Source organism: Rhincodon typus, chromosome 7 (assembly GCF_021869965.1).
Source record: "Rhincodon typus isolate 14 chromosome 7, sRhiTyp1.1, whole genome shotgun sequence".
Lineage (NCBI taxonomy): Eukaryota > Metazoa > Chordata > Chondrichthyes > Orectolobiformes > Rhincodontidae > Rhincodon > Rhincodon typus.
Genome location: NC_063338.1, coordinates 44,259,737 through 44,279,065, shown reverse-complemented (window position 1 = coordinate 44,279,065; position 19,329 = coordinate 44,259,737). Strand labels below are relative to the sequence as shown.

At 38.4% G+C, this 19,329-nt stretch overlaps 1 protein-coding gene across 1 annotated transcript in view; it reads right to left on the bottom strand.

Annotated features, from left to right (window-relative positions):
• dnah9l (dynein, axonemal, heavy polypeptide 9 like) overlaps positions 1-19,329 on the bottom strand; it is a 365,602-nt gene that overhangs the window by 10,657 nt on the left and 335,616 nt on the right. Inside the window, exons 74-78 of the mRNA XM_048599208.1 lie at positions 17,945-18,136; positions 14,053-14,172; positions 7,784-8,026; positions 7,118-7,300; positions 2,968-3,083 (exon numbers count right to left, since the gene is read on the bottom strand). Coding sequence (XP_048455165.1) covers positions 2,968-3,083; positions 7,118-7,300; positions 7,784-8,026; positions 14,053-14,172; positions 17,945-18,136 — 854 coding nt within the window. The remainder of the gene's footprint in view (positions 1-2,967; positions 3,084-7,117; positions 7,301-7,783; positions 8,027-14,052; positions 14,173-17,944; positions 18,137-19,329) is intronic.

The window sequence follows — 19,329 nt, the reverse complement described above, 5'->3', positions numbered from 1 at the left end:
TCCTTTGGAACAAGAATCATATTAGATTCAAAATGCTAACTCTGTTTCTCTCTCCATAGATGCTGCCAGCCCCGGTCAGTTTCACCAGCACTTTTTAGTTTTACTTCTATTCTACATCGTGACCCATAGAGTAGTAATGACAATGGTAGATATGGAGCAGTACAAAGAACAGTACAGCACAGGAACAGGCCGTCCAAGCTTGTGCCATCGCATTTTGCCCTTTCATACTAAAGCTGTCTTCACTTACAGGTTCTGTATCCCTCTATTCCCTTCCTATTCACGTATTCGTCCAAGTGCTTCCTGAATGCTGCTATTGTGTCTGCTTCCACCACTTCCTCTGGCAACGCGTTCCAGGCACTCACCACCCTTTGTGTCAAAAACTTGCATCTCTTTTAAACTACCCCCCTCCACATCTCTTTTAAAGTCTCCCCCACCTCGTACCTTGAACCTATGTCCCTAGTAATTGACCCCTCTAACCTGGGAAAAAGCCTCATATTTTCCACTCTATGCATGCCATTCACAATCTTATAAACTTCTATTAGGTCACTCCTCAGCCTCCTCCATTCCAGTGAAAACAAACCCAGTCTATCTAACCTTTCTTCATAGTAATTGGTGTGCTGAGATTTTCAATGTGCTGCTGCTCCATTCGTTTTTGAAAATCACTTTCGATAAAGCCATTCATTCTGGGGTGGATTTTTGACTTGCTGCTTTGTTTCCAGTTCTCTATTCCAAGTGACCTATTCACCCCTGTGTCTTGTCCTACATTATGTTTTATCCAATTAGTTCTAGGCATTTTTGATGCCTCTTTTAATTTTGTTTTTCTATTTCATTAATCAACCAAATAATTGTCTCAATATAAAGATCGTGAGATAAAATTGTGACTTCAGCGTTTCGAAATAAACTGGTTGCATGTTTACTGCTAGTGTCGTAATTAAATACAGGGTCAGAAATGCAGTTTTTTACACACACACATATGGCAGTCAAGGTTCTAGTGTTAACTCATTCACAACCAATAATGCAGATGGTCGATGGTGTCGTTACTGCAATGATGTACACTGAGTTAAGGGTATAACAAGTAATTCCATAAAGCAGCATTCTGTCAGATAAATATTATTTGTAGAAACTAGTCAGTTTCATGAAGGAACTGAAGTAGCCTCATAATATAAAGGTTCAGATTTGATTGTTTTTCAATTTCAAGTTATTTTCTTTATGTACTATATCTTACTAAACAGCTTCATGCATATTTCAAAGGATAATTTATATTCTGCGTAGTATTTTGTCTTCTAAAGATGAAAAAAATGTAAGTGTAAACCAATTGCAGTAGCAGTTCTGCCTTGCAGAAGAAATGGCATTAATGATAAGTGGGTCTATTTATAGTGTGAATCCAGACTATGCTTAAAATGATTGAGCCCTGGCAGATTGTGTGCTTGATATAATTGGCATACAACAGTGGCTAGCCCAAATTGTACCTGATTATTAATCAAAGTATTTGGAGAGAACCATATTTTGTATTGTACTTCTGATCTCTGAAAGTGTTGTTTTTCTTCACCTGTGGTCATTTCTGGCAATGGATACAAGGTGAATGCAGATTTATTTATAAACACAATGTGAATGGTCACGGATAAATTATAGATGTATATTAAGTCTGCCATTTGCTTTTCAACTTGTAAATCAATGAGCAGCTGAGCCAATTTTAAATTCAGAAGCTGCAAACTATCTTGAAACTATAATTCGTCATAGTTGTCATTTATTGTATTTATATTGAACAGTTTGCTATTACATTAATTTTGAAAGTGCTGTCTGTTGATTCAGTGCTATCATGGTGTGCATTAAAATCAAATTCATTTTCATGCAATCCTGCATTTTTCTAAGAAATAAAGTTGCAAATTTAATATAATTTTAAACGTACTCGGCAACTTTGCTCTTTGTTTAATAAGGACTGAGTGGCTAGTTTTCTTTCATTTCATGGATCCAGATTTGAATTTTGTCTGAGGTAATAGTTTGAGCTGCAGCTGTAGGAAAACCTATATGAAATCAGTTTGGTCTTTCACAGTCCAAAACACAGCTCACTCCCAGTAACAGTGGATCCACAGAATGAAACTGAGCATAACCTGAGACTAATGTCATTTCTTAGACTAACATCAGACAATGAAGGAAAACTACTCCATGTGTCTTACATATCAAAACTTTGAACATAACTCTTTCAGTGCGGAATTTCCTGCGGTTAATTATCTTTACTTGGCAAGGAAACAGAAAATATTTATTTTTCTACCTAGTATCATCTATAGCTTTTAAATGTACGTTTCTGTTAGGAAGTGGCTTATGTATTACATCTTATCACATTAAATAACACTACAAGAGAAATATTTGATAATATTGACAGGCCTGTTTTATTTCCTGCAATATCCTGTGTATCTTCTAACAATTCCAAACTCTAAACTTTATTCATACCGGTTCTCATCAGCGTTGGCTTATGACAGAATTTTGCAGATAACCAGGAGAACAGATAATTTCATAAAGGATGATAAAATATTGGTGAAGAAATTCAGGGAAGGTTACACAGCATAATTTTCAGAGATATTATTTGGTGGAATAAATGTTGCTGTACTGCATGCTGTCATGCACATGAGCACACAAAGTCTTCATTTAGAGTGGATAAGACATTTTCTATTATGACTACTATTAAACATGATTCCTTGCTTGCATTTCTCATACCATACTAGTCCCAAGAGACTCGTTATACATTATGCAAGTAGATACCGAATGGTTTGTGACTAACAGATGAAAGTGATGCATAATAGCTACATCAAAACACTGCTGTACTGGGGGAAAAGAATCATAGCAAAAATCCCAAATAAAAGGCCGAGCAACACTAATTTCCATACAAGAAATACTGAGCAATTCTAGTGGCACTTTGACAGACAAAATGCCATGCACAAGCTGTTTGTGTCTTGACATGCTACTTACCACTGCGCTAGACTGTACGTTGATGGATATGCCAGCTTGGTCCAGGTGTCAGGAACATTATCAAAGAAAAGTGCTGTCTGTAGTAACTCCATCTCAGAGGAAATTGCCAACTCGCCCTAACAAAAGCAAGAAAAAAATACACTATTTGTAGTTTAAAGAAGGTTGTGATATGAAGATGTGATAAATAACCCAGTTCTTTACAGAGAAGAACGTATTTAAGTGCAATGTTTGAAAAGGGCTGCTATTTTATCAGCTATGAAAGGTAGAAAATTACACATTTTCTGTTTCTTTGCGTTCATCTTGCTTTCAATCTAGTTAAACTTTGTTCAAAATACCGACAACACAATAACATTCTATAGTTAGGCATCAGTTTTCAAAACAGAAAATTGGAATTAAGACTTCAGTTTGATTTGCTTGCTTTAGAAACTGGTGTGAAAAATAAACTAGGAGAAAATTACTTTGGATTATATTTGCTATTTTGATAAATATTTTTAAAAAAACACATAATATAAATGAACTATAGTATCACTAGACTTTCCCACATTGGTTACAGCTGCTCTAAGTGTTCTTAATCTGCTTAAAAAGTGAGAAGCAAAACATATATTTCTACTAATGAAGATCATCCTTAAGAAACTCATGCAGTATCCTGCAGCTGGACAGTCAAAAAGTCAGCATCTTGCTTCAGGTCAGTTTGGGAGTAAGTGGAACATAAAATGCCCCACATTGTACTGAACTAACTTGATTGAGCTTTTTGATCATTATAATATGATGGATGCGTGTATAGGATGGGCTGAAGGGTGAAACTTGTTCATGATATTCAACAGCTGCATGACCTTGAATGAATCCTGTGAACATTCCTGTACGTGCTGAAGTTGGCACAATCAACATGTTTTTCTGCAGTTGTTTTCTCTGTGTCTTGCTGTTTGTGACACTGTATAAGAGAGAGAGAGTTTCATTCCAAGTCGCTGGACTGGGATCGAGAATGGTGCCCGGAACAACATCAGCTGCCAGAGCAGCCGTCGATGGAGGGGTTCCTGATGGCCGATACAACATGAGGCTTATTGTTTTCTTCCTCTCTTCTTCATTCTTTTTATTTATTTAAAAAATGCTTTTCTTTATTTGTCTTATTATTACTCAATAAATGTTCATATTTAAGCAAATTGCTGTTGGCGAGCCTTCTCTTAACTACATTTAACTGAATCTGAAAAGAACCGCTTGGATACACTCTGTGATCCAAGACAATGCGGTATGCCTAAACTTGAAAAAGGTATTTAATAAAATGTCATAGAATAGGATTGTCAGTAAAGTTGAAGCATGTGGAATAAAATGTTAATGACCATATGGATGTGGAGTTGGTTGTGTGACAGAAAATCGAGACGTGAGGAATGGTGTTTTTCAGACTGGGGGAAGATATACAGTAGGATTCCTATGGGCTTTTCTAGCAACACTGCTTTGCTTTATAGACCTAGACTTGGATTCACAGGAAATAAATTCAAAATCTATACGAAACTTGAACGTACAGTGAACTGTGAGAGGATATTGATAGACTTCAAGAGAATATAGACAGGCTGGTCAAATGGGTTGACACCTGATGAATGAGATTTAATTTAGTGTAATGCGAAGTGATACATTTTGTGAGCAAGAATAAGGACAGGCAACATACAACAAAGGTTGCAATTCTGAAGAGGATGCAGGAACACACAGGCCGTGGTATACATGTGCATAAATTATTCAAGGTGGAAAGGCAGTTTCAGAATGTTTCAAGAGGCATATGGGATCCTGGGCATTATAAATACAGACCTAGAGTACAAAAGCATGGAAGTTATGATGAACCTATATGAACACTGGCTTGATCTCAACTGGAGAATGGAGTCCAATTCTGGACAGCACATTTTAAGAAGAATATGAAAGCTTTAGTGAGGTTGTGGAAGACACTTATGAGAAAATTTCTAGAGATATGTATCTTCAGTTACTTGGATGGATTCAAGAAGCTGGGGTTGTTCTTCTTGGAGAAAAACAAGGTTAAGAAAAGATTTGGTGGAGGTATTTAAAATCATAAGCAGTGCGGATAGAATAGTTAGAGAGAAACTTCTCATTGGTGTAAGGTTTGAATACCAAAGGATGCCAAATTATGATAACCTCCAAAAGAATCAATGGTGATATGAGGATTTTCTGATACAGTAAGTGGTTAGAATATTTAATGACTGTGGTGGTAGCAGATTAAATTGTAGCTTTCAAAAGGAAACCGAGTTTGTACCTATCGAAAAAAAACAGAGCTATGGAGAATAGTTGAGTATAGACATGATGGCTGAATGACCCCTTCTGCCATGCAAGTATTCTGTGATTTTTTGAGAGTTTTATGAATACAAAATGAGACTCAGATTGGCAGCTATATTGAGAGATACTGACTTCCAGGCATCTTGGACGTCCACCTAAATCAGAAGAAGAACTGGGTGTGGAGATGACTTTTCAGATTTCCGGCCAACTAACGCTTAGTCCTTAAATGGATTGCTGGATGCAATTAATGAGAAGGCCTTTCCTCCATCATAAGATCAGGAATGGAGATCTTAGCCGATGACTGCACAACAGTCAGCTCCATTCATGATTACTCAGATACTGACGCAATCGAGGTCCAAATACAGCAAGACCTAGGCAATATTCTGATTTGGACTACTCAGTGGCAGGTAACATTTATGCTACTCACGTAGGTAATGATCATCCCCAAAAAGAGAGATTGTAACCAATGCGCTTGACATTAAATGGCATTACTATTACTGAATCCCTCTCTATCAACACCCTGGCAGTTTAACTATTGACCAGAAACTGAACTAGACCATATTAATGCTGTGGCTGCAGGAGCAGTTCAAAGGCTAGGAATCCTGCAGCAAGTAACACTTCATGACTCCCCAAAGCCTGTCCACCATCTACAAGACACAAGTCAGGAATATGATAGAATACTCCAACAACACTCAAGGAGCTTAACATCACCCAGGACAAAGCAGTTCACTTGATTGGCACCACATCCACACACATTCACTTCCTCCAACACTGATGCACAGTGGCAGCACAGCAAAAATTCACCGAGGCTTTTTTGAAAGTACCTTCCAAACCTAAAACTGTTATCATCTAGAAGGACGTGGGAATACCATCACCTGCAAGTTCCCCTCCAAGCCACTTGCCATCCAGACTTGGAAATATATTGCTGTTCTTTTAGTGTTACTGGGTCAAAATCCTGGAACTTCCTCCCTAACATTGTGGGTCTACCCACACCCAAGAACAGCAGCAATTCAAGAGGCAACTTGTCAGTAACTTTTCAAGGGCAAATATAGACAGGCAATAAAAGCTTGCTCAGCCGGTGAACATCCCCAGATGAAGTTTAGAAATCCAGTCAGTTTTAAAAAATAGTGTTAATTTGGAGCCAAGAAGATCAGGCATGTTCACCTGGCTCCACAGCAGTGCTGCAGGTTATTGCTGGCCTATACTTTTTATTTCCTTTGTTGCCTCCACTCTCTCCAGTTCTTACCTATGGACAAAGATCCCAACCAACAGTTGCACATGGGCACCTATTTAGCACCTGTAGCGGTGCAGTAGGAAGGGAAGGCAACTAGGATAGCAGCAGGCAAGTGATGCACAGTAGGTACTGCACTAGGCAATAGTTGTTGATCTTGCCAGAAATGTTCACACCCCAAACATGAATTTAAAGATTGCTCATCACTATGTATAGCAAATCACAAGCATTTTCTTAGAATGTCTCCACAGATAGCAACAAAATGAAAATTACAATATGTTTGTAACCAGTGCAAATAAAATCTAATGATTTGGTTTGCTGGAATGTTGTGTAATTTTAAAGAAATGCAAATTGATCAGCTTTTCTTGTATAGTATTATTAAAACATTGCAATTTAGTATTATTATTAGTTGAAAGGCTGTTATTGCATTCCTTCAGGACAGAATGTACTCATTGACGTGTAATACAAAAAAAACTGCATAAACTTATGACTTTGAATTGCCCATTGTATAATCCTATAGTTTAACCAAAGAAAATGAAGTGAAATACAGTAAAGCCTTTTGATCAGCATAACCATTTGGAAAAACATACTGGAGCATATTTCTAATTTTGCAACACATTGCAATTTTTACTCAAGTCTTACCTTTAGCCCCAGATCTAGTTCCTTTAATGAATGTCTCACTTCCCGAATTAGGATATTCATTCTTTCACACTCTTGGAAGCAGACCAGAATGTAAGGGGAACGCTCCGTTGTTTTAGAGGTTATATCAGCCATATTATATTCCTCTGGTAGTTTCTCCAATATTTCATCTAAAATAATCTTTACCTTTAAAAGCAGTACAAGTTGATTGTTAAGCATGATTTCTATTCAATTTTACCTCATAATACTAAAATGTAATTTACAGTAACAAAATTATTTTCCACACTTCTTAATGTGTAAGCCTTTGGATTAATTGTGCTAACCAAATTTTGAATATGAAAACCAACATCTTAATCAGTCAAGCTTGATGCTGAATAATTCCTGTTCCAATGTGTATGTCAGATTTTCAACTGTTCATCAAATTAAGAATATTAAACAAATTGCTTAGGTTGTTGCCAATAATCAGCATTCTATTTTGAATACAACATAAAGGCCAACGTGAAATATTTCACCAATTTTTTTTCCGTTCCCCAAATGTCAGGTTCAGTCACAGCCTAATTACTTTTTAGTTCTACATTTTATTTTCATTGATAGGAAATTAATAATGAAAATGTGAATACCTGTAGTCTAACAGAATTGCATTTAATCACAAATTTGTAATGTTCTGACCTTTTCTTCAACAGTTTGTGTTGCTCCTTCACCAGTTAATGAATCTCTGGGCTGCATTTCTAATAAAGTGTGGAGAAGGCTGTCTGAAGTTACAGTGAGGAATTCAATCTCTGCATTTGAGTGGAGACCATAATGTACAGGGCTTTCAGGTGGTAACATTTCATCAATGTACCTATGATAACCATTGTAATCAAGATTTGATGGAGCTACAAAACCAGGAGCCAAAGTAATTTTTCTTTCAAACTGTAACACAGCAAGAAAAAAATGTGAAAAAAATACTCATCATCTTAACGTAGTGTATAAGCATATACTTCCTTACACATTTAAACAGACATGCAATCAATATAAGCCTTATCACTAACTTCCGATCGAAGGGAACATGTAAAGTTTGGAATAAGAGGAAAAAGGGGTGTCAGGAGGAACCATCAGCATCTGAAAGCAGGAAAATGGCCAGTGGTTTTGTTGATGATCCTTCGTGAGAACTTGGGTAAATGTATGACCAAGATACATTAATTAGAAGCTTGATTGACCAGAATCAGTTTCTTTTAATTGTTGAAACAGGTGTGTCAATATACAAGGAAATGAAAAGGCATTGAAGAAGTCAAAGGGCTGAATTAGGTGGAGGCTACAGGAGATGGCATAAACCAGGAAGGAACAGAAGAAACAGGTGGCAATATCAGTGTCCAATTCCCAGTACTGGAAAATACTGTCCCCAGTTAAGATGGGGATGGGAAGGTCCTGAAATGGAATCTTGGCTAATGGCAGCAGGATGCTGATTAATTTCATTAATCAATTTCACAGTTTCACTAAGTAACTACATAAAGATAAATATCCTGAGTCCAATGGGTTTTAGTGATGTTTCAAGTATATAATGGTACTCCTATGGCTGCCTAGTGACTCCTGAAGGCTCCCAACAAATCTTAGTGGTGTTGCTACATGGCCTCAGAGAGGATGGCCTGCATTGATAAGTACTCCACACAGCAGGCCTTGTTACCATATAGTCTGACATTACACACTACCTATTGTTAGCCACTAACAGTCTCAATTAATAGCTGTTCACCCTCTCAGCCAGATGGTTATCCACTCTTTCATCAGTCCAACTGTTCCTCTCTCTCTTTAGGCTCTATCCCCATCTATCATTTACTCCTTACCCCCTCCCCCCACCCTATCTTCTGCATATAAACCAACATTTTCCCAGCTACTATCAGTTCTGAGGAAGGGTCACTGGACCTGAAACATCAACTCTAATTTCACTTCACTCGCTGACAGACCTGCTGAGTTTTTCTAGCAATTTCTATTTTTGTTTCTGATTTACAGCATCCACAGCTCCTGTGGGTTTGATAGGTACTCGATGGCTGGTCAAGTTATTAGGAAATTAGGAGGGCTGCTAAGGCATCACCCTATCCTCGTCTCTGACCCCCTGTTCCCACTTCTCCGGTGACTGCTTCCTTGTGACCCCCAGCCCACCACATTCATCTGTCTTCAATAATCCTTGATAATCAGGTAGACCTCAGAGCATTATCAGCAACAACCACTGCTCCTGGTGGCACTGTCGACAATTGAAGGTTGTTGACCTCTGATTGGCTGACAGCTATGGGTGCAGGGTTTCCACTTCCTGCGGCCAGTTCTTGTTGGAGAACCAGTGCTGGTTAGTTAAGTGCCCAAGTGCACTTACATTGCTTCAGTCCCTCGCCATAATGTGACATGGAGCTCCCTGCATCTCTGGAGCAAACGTTCACCGAAATGTGAATAGAAATACCTTCTAACTAGAAGGGAATTAAGTGAAATGTAAATGATAAAAACAAATACAAAACTGAAAACTGCATTACAAGGTCTAAAGCAGGTTTTCAATTCTCTCCACAGCCCCTCAATCTCTGTAACATACTCCAATAGCACAATCCTCTGAGATATCTGAACATCTTAATTCAGGCCATTTGTGCACTTCCAATCAATGCGCCACCATTGGCGGCTGTGCCTACAGCTGCTCAGGCACCAAGCTCTGGAATTCCCTCTCTAATTCTCTGCCTCTTTCTTACTTTCCTCATTTAAGCCACAGTAAAATCTACCTCTTTGTCCAAGCTTTAGGTTATCTGACCTAACATCTGCTTATGTAGCTCCATGTTATAATCTGTTTGTTTAACTCTCCTGTTAAATGCCTGCATTACCTTAAAGGATATATATAAATTCTTGCAAAAAGATAATGTTCAGATTAGAGAGTCAGAGTTTGGAAACAAAATGCTGAACAAAATGTTAATGTTACTAGGCACTGTAATTAGTACAGGGTGTTGGTCAAATCATGGGTGAATAGAGTAGGATAAAACACTTGCGTATTCGCACCTCTGAGCAACTTTCCTGGAGGCTATTAGGTGGCAGGTCAGAAGTTCGCATACCGGTGGTGAGTAGGCAATTATTTCCATTAAGAAACCAATAGAAATCTTTTCTGTGTTGCTTTTTAAATTTTATCAATGGATCTACTGAACTTGAGCAGCTCACCAGCTATAAGAAGGTGAAAGTTCACAGGCAGATAAGTAGAGGCTGGAAATGGAAGTCATTGCAAGCAGCAGAGCTTCAACACAGAAAGGATGAAGGATAATAAAGCACAGAAGTGAGCAGCTGGAGGATCTGCAAAGTGTGTGCACATATCAGAAGCAGATTAAGGGAAAGGACCTCCATGGTGCAGCTTGGTGAATGCTGAATTAGGGGATAGGGAGGCATTCAGATTGAGATGCATGAATTATCAATGGATCTCATGCACTCAGATTTTGACACCTCCAAGGAAGAAGAGAATATGAGGGAGGGAGAGAGAGGGAGAGGGCACAGCCACTGGAAATGGGATTACAGCATATCACAACAATATTTGAGACCCTCAATGGGCTCTCCTAGATCTATGACCAGTTAGTGCTCCAGAGTGGAGTAATCTTTCCACTCCATGCATTAGGTGATAACAATACATGCCCTGTAGGTGGTGCTGATCAAAAGGTTCATGGTCGCTTCCATGAAGTTACTCATTCTCTATATGCTCCACACCTGCCCTACCCTCACAATGTGCCCTGACAAAACTTCTCTGAGCATCATTATCTCTTCCTTCATTGTCATCAAGAAAATAAGCAATGACACTCCACACTATCTGTCTCCACTCGTTGCCACTATGAGTCTATTGGTCCTGCAAATAGACATACGCTGTGCTACTGGTCTGCCATCGTTCAGCTGCATTTGCCATTCAGTGCCATTTCAAGGTCCAGCATTTTATCAGTTGGAGAGTACACGGCTAGGGACTATTTAAAATGGGCAATGCGGCGAACAATGTTAAGTGACCTGGGGCACTCATTTGGAGATTTAACATATTTTGCTGTGAAGAGGTGCCTGTTCACACCTGATGTCCAGACCAGTGACCTCTTCACATTCTACTGATTTCTTTTGTGATCTTCAGGGCTGCAAGCTTGATATTGTAAATGCCACTCATCTTGTCAAATCACACCAGGTCATTCAATTGCTTGCAGCATTGCACCTAAGCTTGCGTGACCACCCTATAGTTGCTGGCTTCCTCCAGCTATGCCTTCTTCTTAAGACTGGCTGGCTTCCGCATCCTGTTACCTGGATGGAGCACTATCTTCCACGCCCTTGTGCCTGGAGGAAGGTGGGAGAGGGGAAGAGGTGTCACTAAACATGGGAGACACCTATTCTTTGGAAGACTCCCTTCTTTCTCATTGTCTCTTCCTTTTAACTTTGATCTAAATGTTTCCATTCATTTAAAAAGGGTGCCTTTGATTAAGCTTCCAAAACTTCTGCCCACCTGCCATCCATTAATGGCAGGCTGACAGCAAAATCCACTTGTCTAGCCTACCACTGTCCATGCACCACACAACCTGATCAGGAAAGTGAACTTGGTACTTTTTCCCATCCGTTCAAATTCAGAACCCCTGTCTCTCCAAGCTTACATTCAGCCTGTTTGGAAAAATGCAAGAGACCAATGATAGAAAAGTACTGGAAGTTGTGAAGTTTTAATTTAATTCAGAGTACAATACTAGGTCCATTCAGGTCAGGTGGGGCAGACAAAAATTCAATTTCCCTATGGCAGGTTAAATTTTTTCAATAATTTCTCAGAACGCTTAGGCAGGTTGGCTTTTGTGACGTCTATGGTCAGGGCCCTATTTTGCATTCATTAGCATGCCTTGACAATGTACTGACACTCCGGTCTAGTGGAATTATATTCAAGGTCACAATTTTGCTACTCAGATACTCAAACTTCTTCAGTAACTTGGCTCCTTCATAACCAAGGCACCACTTTGTGTAAATGATTATGATACAGGGAATGACAACTGTGTAGGTCAACCAGCTCATCTTACGTCCCAAGCACATGCAATCTTTCTTATTGCTGTTGAACACTTACCACAGGAGGCAGCCATATGGGCTGACACCAGCCAACCTGACAGGGGCAAGGTAAGTGGGGCTAAGCACAAAGTGAAGTTTAACCCAAAAGGCTCTCTTTTCTGGTTGCATCATTGTCCCATACGAGCCTTTCGTAAAATAGGTATCAGTGGTATGCATTCTCCTAGTTGTGCTGAGAGGTCAGTGAGCTGATGATGTGTGAGCTGCTGAGTGTTGTAGCCTCTTTTATAATTCAGTATGAATCCTGGCAGATGTGTGAGAGGCAGTACCACTGATATGCCAGTAAAACTACACTGTTAGCTGCAACAAAGTGACAGACATTGAGCACACATGAGGCAGCTGATGGAGATATCTGGCATCCAACCTTCCGTGTACCAGTCCTCTCCAGTAACAACCTTATGAAGTTTACCAGATTCATGGGGCATGGAGTAGTGCAATTCAAATCCTGGAAGAGCACACCAGATCATTCATCCTCTTGTGCCACCCACAAGCTCTGACATCTTTCTTCAAATGCACAGGCCCTCTGGTTTTTTTTTTACCAAATCTGTTTGGACATATCATGACACACCTCCAGGGCAGGTGGGACTTGAACATGCATCTTCTGGCACAGAGGTAGGGACACCTCACAACTGTGACACAAGACGCTAAACTGATGTGGATCAAGGCACTATTGAGATATGAACACAGATTAACCGACTAAGCAATGGCATACAACCTCAAACCAGGAGTCAAGAGAAGTAATCAACAGGATTTGAACATGTTGGGGAGGCCTCAAGGGATTGACTAATCCACCACCAGAATAACTCTGCCAAGACTGCATGCAAAAATCAATCTGTTTGGACATATTATGACACATCTCCATGACTATCACATCCTTAGGTGGGGCTTGAACCTTGATCTTCTGGCCCAGTGGTAGAGACATACCAATGCACTAAAAAGGCCTCAGGGCACAAACCATCTGTATGCAGGCTTATATCAGTACTTGCCTATAATTGATTAATAGGTGGTGAAAGAGGGAGACATTTGTTGAATCATAATCTTAATTTCACCTCTATTTTGGGAAGCCACCATAATTCTCTTCTATACAAATTAAAATATTGTAATTGTGTGACAAAACCATCCATGATATTGTAGAAACCTTTGAGGAAATAAAATTTCAAAAATGTCAGATGCTTACTTTTGGTTTATTTCATGTCAATAATTCTCAAACTGTACAGCACGGTTAAATGCTGCAAGAAATGCAAGAAAAATATCCATAAGTCACAATCTACCTCATCTAATACTACACAGGCAAAATACCAGCAATGCTGAAAATCTGAGAGAAAATGAATTAAAAGATTAAGGTTAGTTGTACTGCAAGATCATTAATTTGAAACGTTAATTTTGTTTCTCTCTCCAAATGTAACCTGACCTTCTAATTCATCTCCTGATATACAACCACCAGCTTGATTCATCAGAAGTTTGAACTCCAACAAAGGTATGCAGCACAGCAAATAAGTAAGGGAAAAATAGGAAAGGAAACATAAAAGTCGTGTGACATGAAGGGAGAGAAAAAACACACTTGAAAAAGACAGAGAGAAAAATGGAGGAGAAATAGAAGTGATTGAGAAGAACGATAATGCAAGATTTGCTGCTGTTCAGCTTACACCTACTAACGTCCATTGTTTGTGAATTCATAATTTACATAAAATGTGAGAACATGGGAAGGCTAATATTTTATGAATAATTTGTTTTCACGTGGGTATTGATGCAAATTGGAAAAGGTATTCTCTCAATATTATTCTGTATTAGACAATTGGAGACAAATTTCCAGTAGGGGGAGCCCTAGTTCCAGTAACTTGAAATTTCAGACAGCCTGTAAAATTGAGAATCACATTCACCTGGTCAGGCTGCATGTACTCTTCTAGATAAGTACGACATAGTCTTCTGTCCCAGTCATCGGTAATATGACCTCCATAAATAATTTCACCAAACAGATAACGCAAATCTTCCCATGGTACCTAAGACCCCAAATAATTTAGTCAGACGTCACATTTCAAACAAAAATATGAACACATTCTATGCTCATGAACAAATATCAGCATATTTTATTAACGTTGTCATAATAATCTTAACTCCATGAGACTTATTCTATAATAAAGAAAAGGGAAGCAACTGCTAAATAATAAACAAGGTTACTGTCAACAGCAATCTCACAGCTCCTGTATAAAATAATTAGTAATCCATAACAGATCGAATAAATGTAATAGTCCACCACTGATGATGCCTTCTTGATATTCTTCCAGTCATCAACAACTAATTAACTGACTTACTTTTTAACATGTCAAGTAAGGTTACAATAATGCAGCACCACTGACTTAGGATTTCATAACCTTAAAACAAATTTGTCATCTGTTTGATAATGGGAAAACTGAGCCTGTTCAATAACAGAAGTAAATTTCATCTACCCTCTTATTCACACACTTACAAAACCTTCTGCCCTGTTATCTGCTAGGCAGCCTAAAATGTTAATGGAAAACAGGGCTACTATTGCAGAAAATATTTGTACTATTAACTCATTAATATTTATATAGCTATGGAAATTGGAACAACATTCCAACTTGACACTAAATAAAGAAAAGCTTACACCATGCAGACAGTATTGTCATGCTGGGGTGGTGCTTAACCCAGATACCAGAAATCAGGAGATTTCTCCAAAAACTCTTTCTGGTACTCAGAATCCAGTTTACATTACAGAAGTAGTAATAGGGAAACCAATGGGGCTAAAGATTGATAAGCTATCTGAACCTGATGGGATGCAACTAGGATATTAAAGGAGATAGCAAGAACTGCAGATGCTGGAGTCAGAGTCAACACTGTGTGGAGCTGGAGGAACACAGCAGGTCAGGCAGCATCAGAGGAGCAGGAAAGTTGATGTTTCAGGTCGGGACCAACTCGGATATTAAAGATATAGAGATAGCGGATGCACTTGCAATCTTGCAAAGGTTGTTAGTTTCTGGAGAATTCGCACAGGATTGGAAAACTGCCAATGTAGCACATTTATTCAAAAAGGGAAGGAGACAAAAGGCAGGTAACTGTAGGCCTCTCCACCTATCTGCTCCTTTATCCATCTTCCATCTGCCTCCCCCCCTCCCCATTTATTTCAGAATCCCCTTCCCCTCCCCCATTTCTGAAAAAGGGTCCAGACCCAAAACGTCAGGTTTGCTCCTCTGATGCTGCTTGGCCTGCTGTATTCATCCAGCTCTACACCTTGTTAACTATAGGCCAGTTAGGTTAACAACTATTGTAGGGAAAATAAAGAATATAACAGTAAAGCATTTAGAAATATATAATATGACCAAAAGGCATCAGCATGGCAGACAAATATACTGGGACTCTTTCAGGAGTTATCAAGCAGGATAGAGAAAGGGGAAGCAGTGGATATAACATATTTGGACTTTCATAAAGTGTTTGGTAAGGTACTACTCATGGACTACTTAATAGCAGCCCATAGTGTTGAAGGCAGTATATTATCATGGACAGAAGAATGGCTGACAAACAAATGACAGAATTGGAATAAGGGGGACATTTTCAGAATGGAAGTGCCTCAGGGATAAATTATATATTAATGACTTTGGATGAGGAAATGAACACATTCTAGTCACAAAAGAAGATGATATAAAAGTGTGAAGAATAGAACAGCTGAATATTATTTAAATAGAGAAAGACTGCAGAAAGCTACAAAACAGAGGCATTTGGGAGTCCTCATCCACGAATCACAAAAAGCAAGCATCTAAGTTAAGCAGGTACTAGAAGGCAAATGGATTGTTGGTCTTTATTTCCTACGAAATGGAGTATAAAATTAGGGAGATTTTGCAAAAACTATACAAGGCACTTGTCAAGGCCATAGCCTGGAATACTGTGAACTGTCTGTCCCCCTTATCTAAGGAAAGATCAATGAGCATTGGCAGTATTCCAGGGAATGGTCATTAGGCTGATACCAGGTATGGAGGGACTGTCTTATGAGGAGAAGTTGGGTTGGTTGGGCCTATACTAATTGGAATTTAGAAGAATGAGACAACCTTATTGAAAGAAACAAAACTCTTAGGGGACTTCGCACGGCAGATGTGGTAGAAAATTCAGGACCAAAGGGCATTATCTCAGAATAACAGGTCGCACATTTAAGACACAGATGAGGAGAAATCTCTTTTCTCAGAGTTTATGAATTTGTGGACTCCTTTACTGCACAGGGCCATGGAGGCCGGGTCATTAAGTAAATTCAAAGGTGAAGTAAGTGAGATTTTCAAATCAGTAAGGGATTAAAGAATTATAGGGAAAAAGCAGCAAAGTAGAAGTAAAGATGATCAGATCAGCGATGATCTTACTGAATTGTGGAACAGACTCAAATGGGCTCAATGGCCTAAATTATGCTACAACATCTTATGGTCTTATTAACACTTAAGGTCTAGAAAAATATCTTCTGCTCAATTGATCTATATTTTTTGTAGGAATTGTACATGGGTCTTTTCTATCCTTTAAACTAACTTGCTCTTTAAGCGAGACGAAAATGCTAAGTTTGTAGAAAATAGGAAAATATAGTTTAAATGATGACACATAAAGGTTAGCAGTTCAATGTATTTTTGCTATATCTTGGTAGATGTATGTCCAAATGCCAAAACTGTTCTCAATACATCAATTTCAGCTTGCAGATGTCAGGCTGACTGAAAAGAATGGAAAAGTCACTGAGCACAACAGAATGAAATCCATCAGCTGAGACATAACTACTGCAATCGAGAAATCAGGGAGGGCTGGCAGTTCAGTAATAGTATTGGATCACTGTTAGAGAATAATGGTGACGTGTCTGCTCATAGCATCATAGTCTTGCCTGTTCTTCCATCCATATCTTAATGGTTTAATCATAATATTTGAGCCCTAGCCATTAGGTATAATGTGCCATCAATGAGGTACGTTAATTCATGCACTGCTGCCTAGAGTTTATAAAGAATTTAACAAAACTTGATAATGAAATAAATACAACTGACTGACCATTTTCTTTGCTTATCAGTGAGATGGCTAAGAAAACAGTTCTATGAATCCCAAGAATGTAACAAAATAGTCCTTTTCCACACAACATATGAAAGTTTGCTGAATTTGAAGCATACACAAACTTTGGGAAGGAAACAGGGAACACATTTCAAAATGCATAGGAAATAGGCAACACTCACACGGTCTTTCAACATATTCAATTGGTTCCAATACAAAATTCTAAAGTTAAATAATTCTGATTATCAGATGGTTGACTAATTTTGTAATTTCAGTGCTTCTTACATTTTCAGAGTTGTGATCAGAAGAATATTGGATATCCAAACATGAGCCTCACCACTTTATGCAATAACAATCATGGTCAATCCAAGTACAGAATTGTTCAACTGCTGTTTCAAAGTCAGCCAGCAGAAGCCATTTAAAATTATTTGAGAGTCCTGGGACACTCCATACAAATTAGCAAAACAGAAATGCCACTTAAACTTCAGTTTAAGAGTTGCAAGGTGGGATGCAGATAGGCTGGAGTGCAATGAAAGATTGATCAATAGAACGACAGTGAGAGATAGTTTCCAGGTGGACTTTTCATTATACTTCAAAAGACGGTCATGATTTGAGTTATTTAGATTGTGACTGATTTAGATCAAAATAACTTTATGTTATATTCCCCATACACTCATAACATACTGTATAAACAAGAAGTCCTTTCAGTTAATTTGAATACAATTAGCATTTCAGTTATCTGCACAGTACCTGAGAATTAGCTTCTAAATAGCTGAATAAAATATGGACTGAGATAGTTAGGTCTCCAGTATTAAAAGGATACTTTCGATTCCAGCCCTGAGGTCCAAATTTACGCCGTTCAGCAACACAGGCATGAAAGTAGCACAGTGAAAACAGTATTGTTTTAAACTCATGTTCACGAGAGCATTGATCCAGAGTATCCTGTGATGAAAGGTATACAAAGTGTGCTTAGTATAACAAATGTAAATCATTTTCATAAAATAGGAAAAACAAAACCTGCTCTGGATTTTTGGTTCAGAAGATCAAAATTTAAACAATCCCCAGATTAGATAGCCAGATTTGCACAAATGACATAAACAAAATGTCATCTTCACTAAAATTTAAATAATGAATTCATTCTATCACTAGAAAAAACATTTTTAAAATTACAGCGAATGTCACAATACAGTTGTCATCCAGAGGAGAATGTAGACTTTTTATTTGGCTTTCAGAGTAAGCACAGTATCAAGATAATTGTAGCCTTTGTGCTCTTTTCATCCACGAGTAAAGTGTCAGCAAAGAATTTGCTTTCATTAAGCAGTGTGGTTCAAACCAGGACTATCTGCAGTTATAAGCAACTGTAGAACTAGACGGTCACATCTCACATTCTAAATTTGTAAATAACCAGGAAAGTAAGTGGTTGAGATAAAACAAAGATTTCAATTAAGTTTGCTTTGCTAAGTTTCTTTCTGGCAAAAAAATCTCCACGCTCTTTACTTTTGGACATCAGGATTCTCTCAATCAAGTATTTTTTCCTATCTTCCCAAAACCCTAGTCCATCTCTTGATGAAAAGTTGACCCTCTCCCAAGCCTGACCAATAATAGGAAAACAGAAGTGTGCAATTGTGATTTCATTTCCTTCACTGCTTGTGGGAAAGTGTCTTGTTTCCACTCAGTATCTGCACATAACAACATGTAAAGTTCAGCAACTCTGCCTGCTCTCTTAGATACAACACTCAACACTATCCTTGCAATGGATTAGCATGATTGGGCTCCTGGTGGTACTAAGCCACACTTAAATTTTTGTAGATCACAAATATAATATACACCACTTTTAGCTTGAAAGGTATTGTTGAAGAGTTGAAAAGGAACTTGCATTAAAGACTATTGTAAACATATTCTTCTACAAAAGTGGGCAAAAAGCAAATGCATGACAGCAGGGCCCCCCCATTTACTCTTGCATCAGCAATGCTGATGTCCCAAACCAAAATTTTAGAACAATCGTTTTAATAATATGGTTAAACAGCATTCAAGAAAGATGTCACATTTCCTTGATCCCCATGATTTTTTTCTGCTATATGCACAGAATATTTAAGTTGTACAACATTTCTTATTGTCCGCCAAAACACTGAATA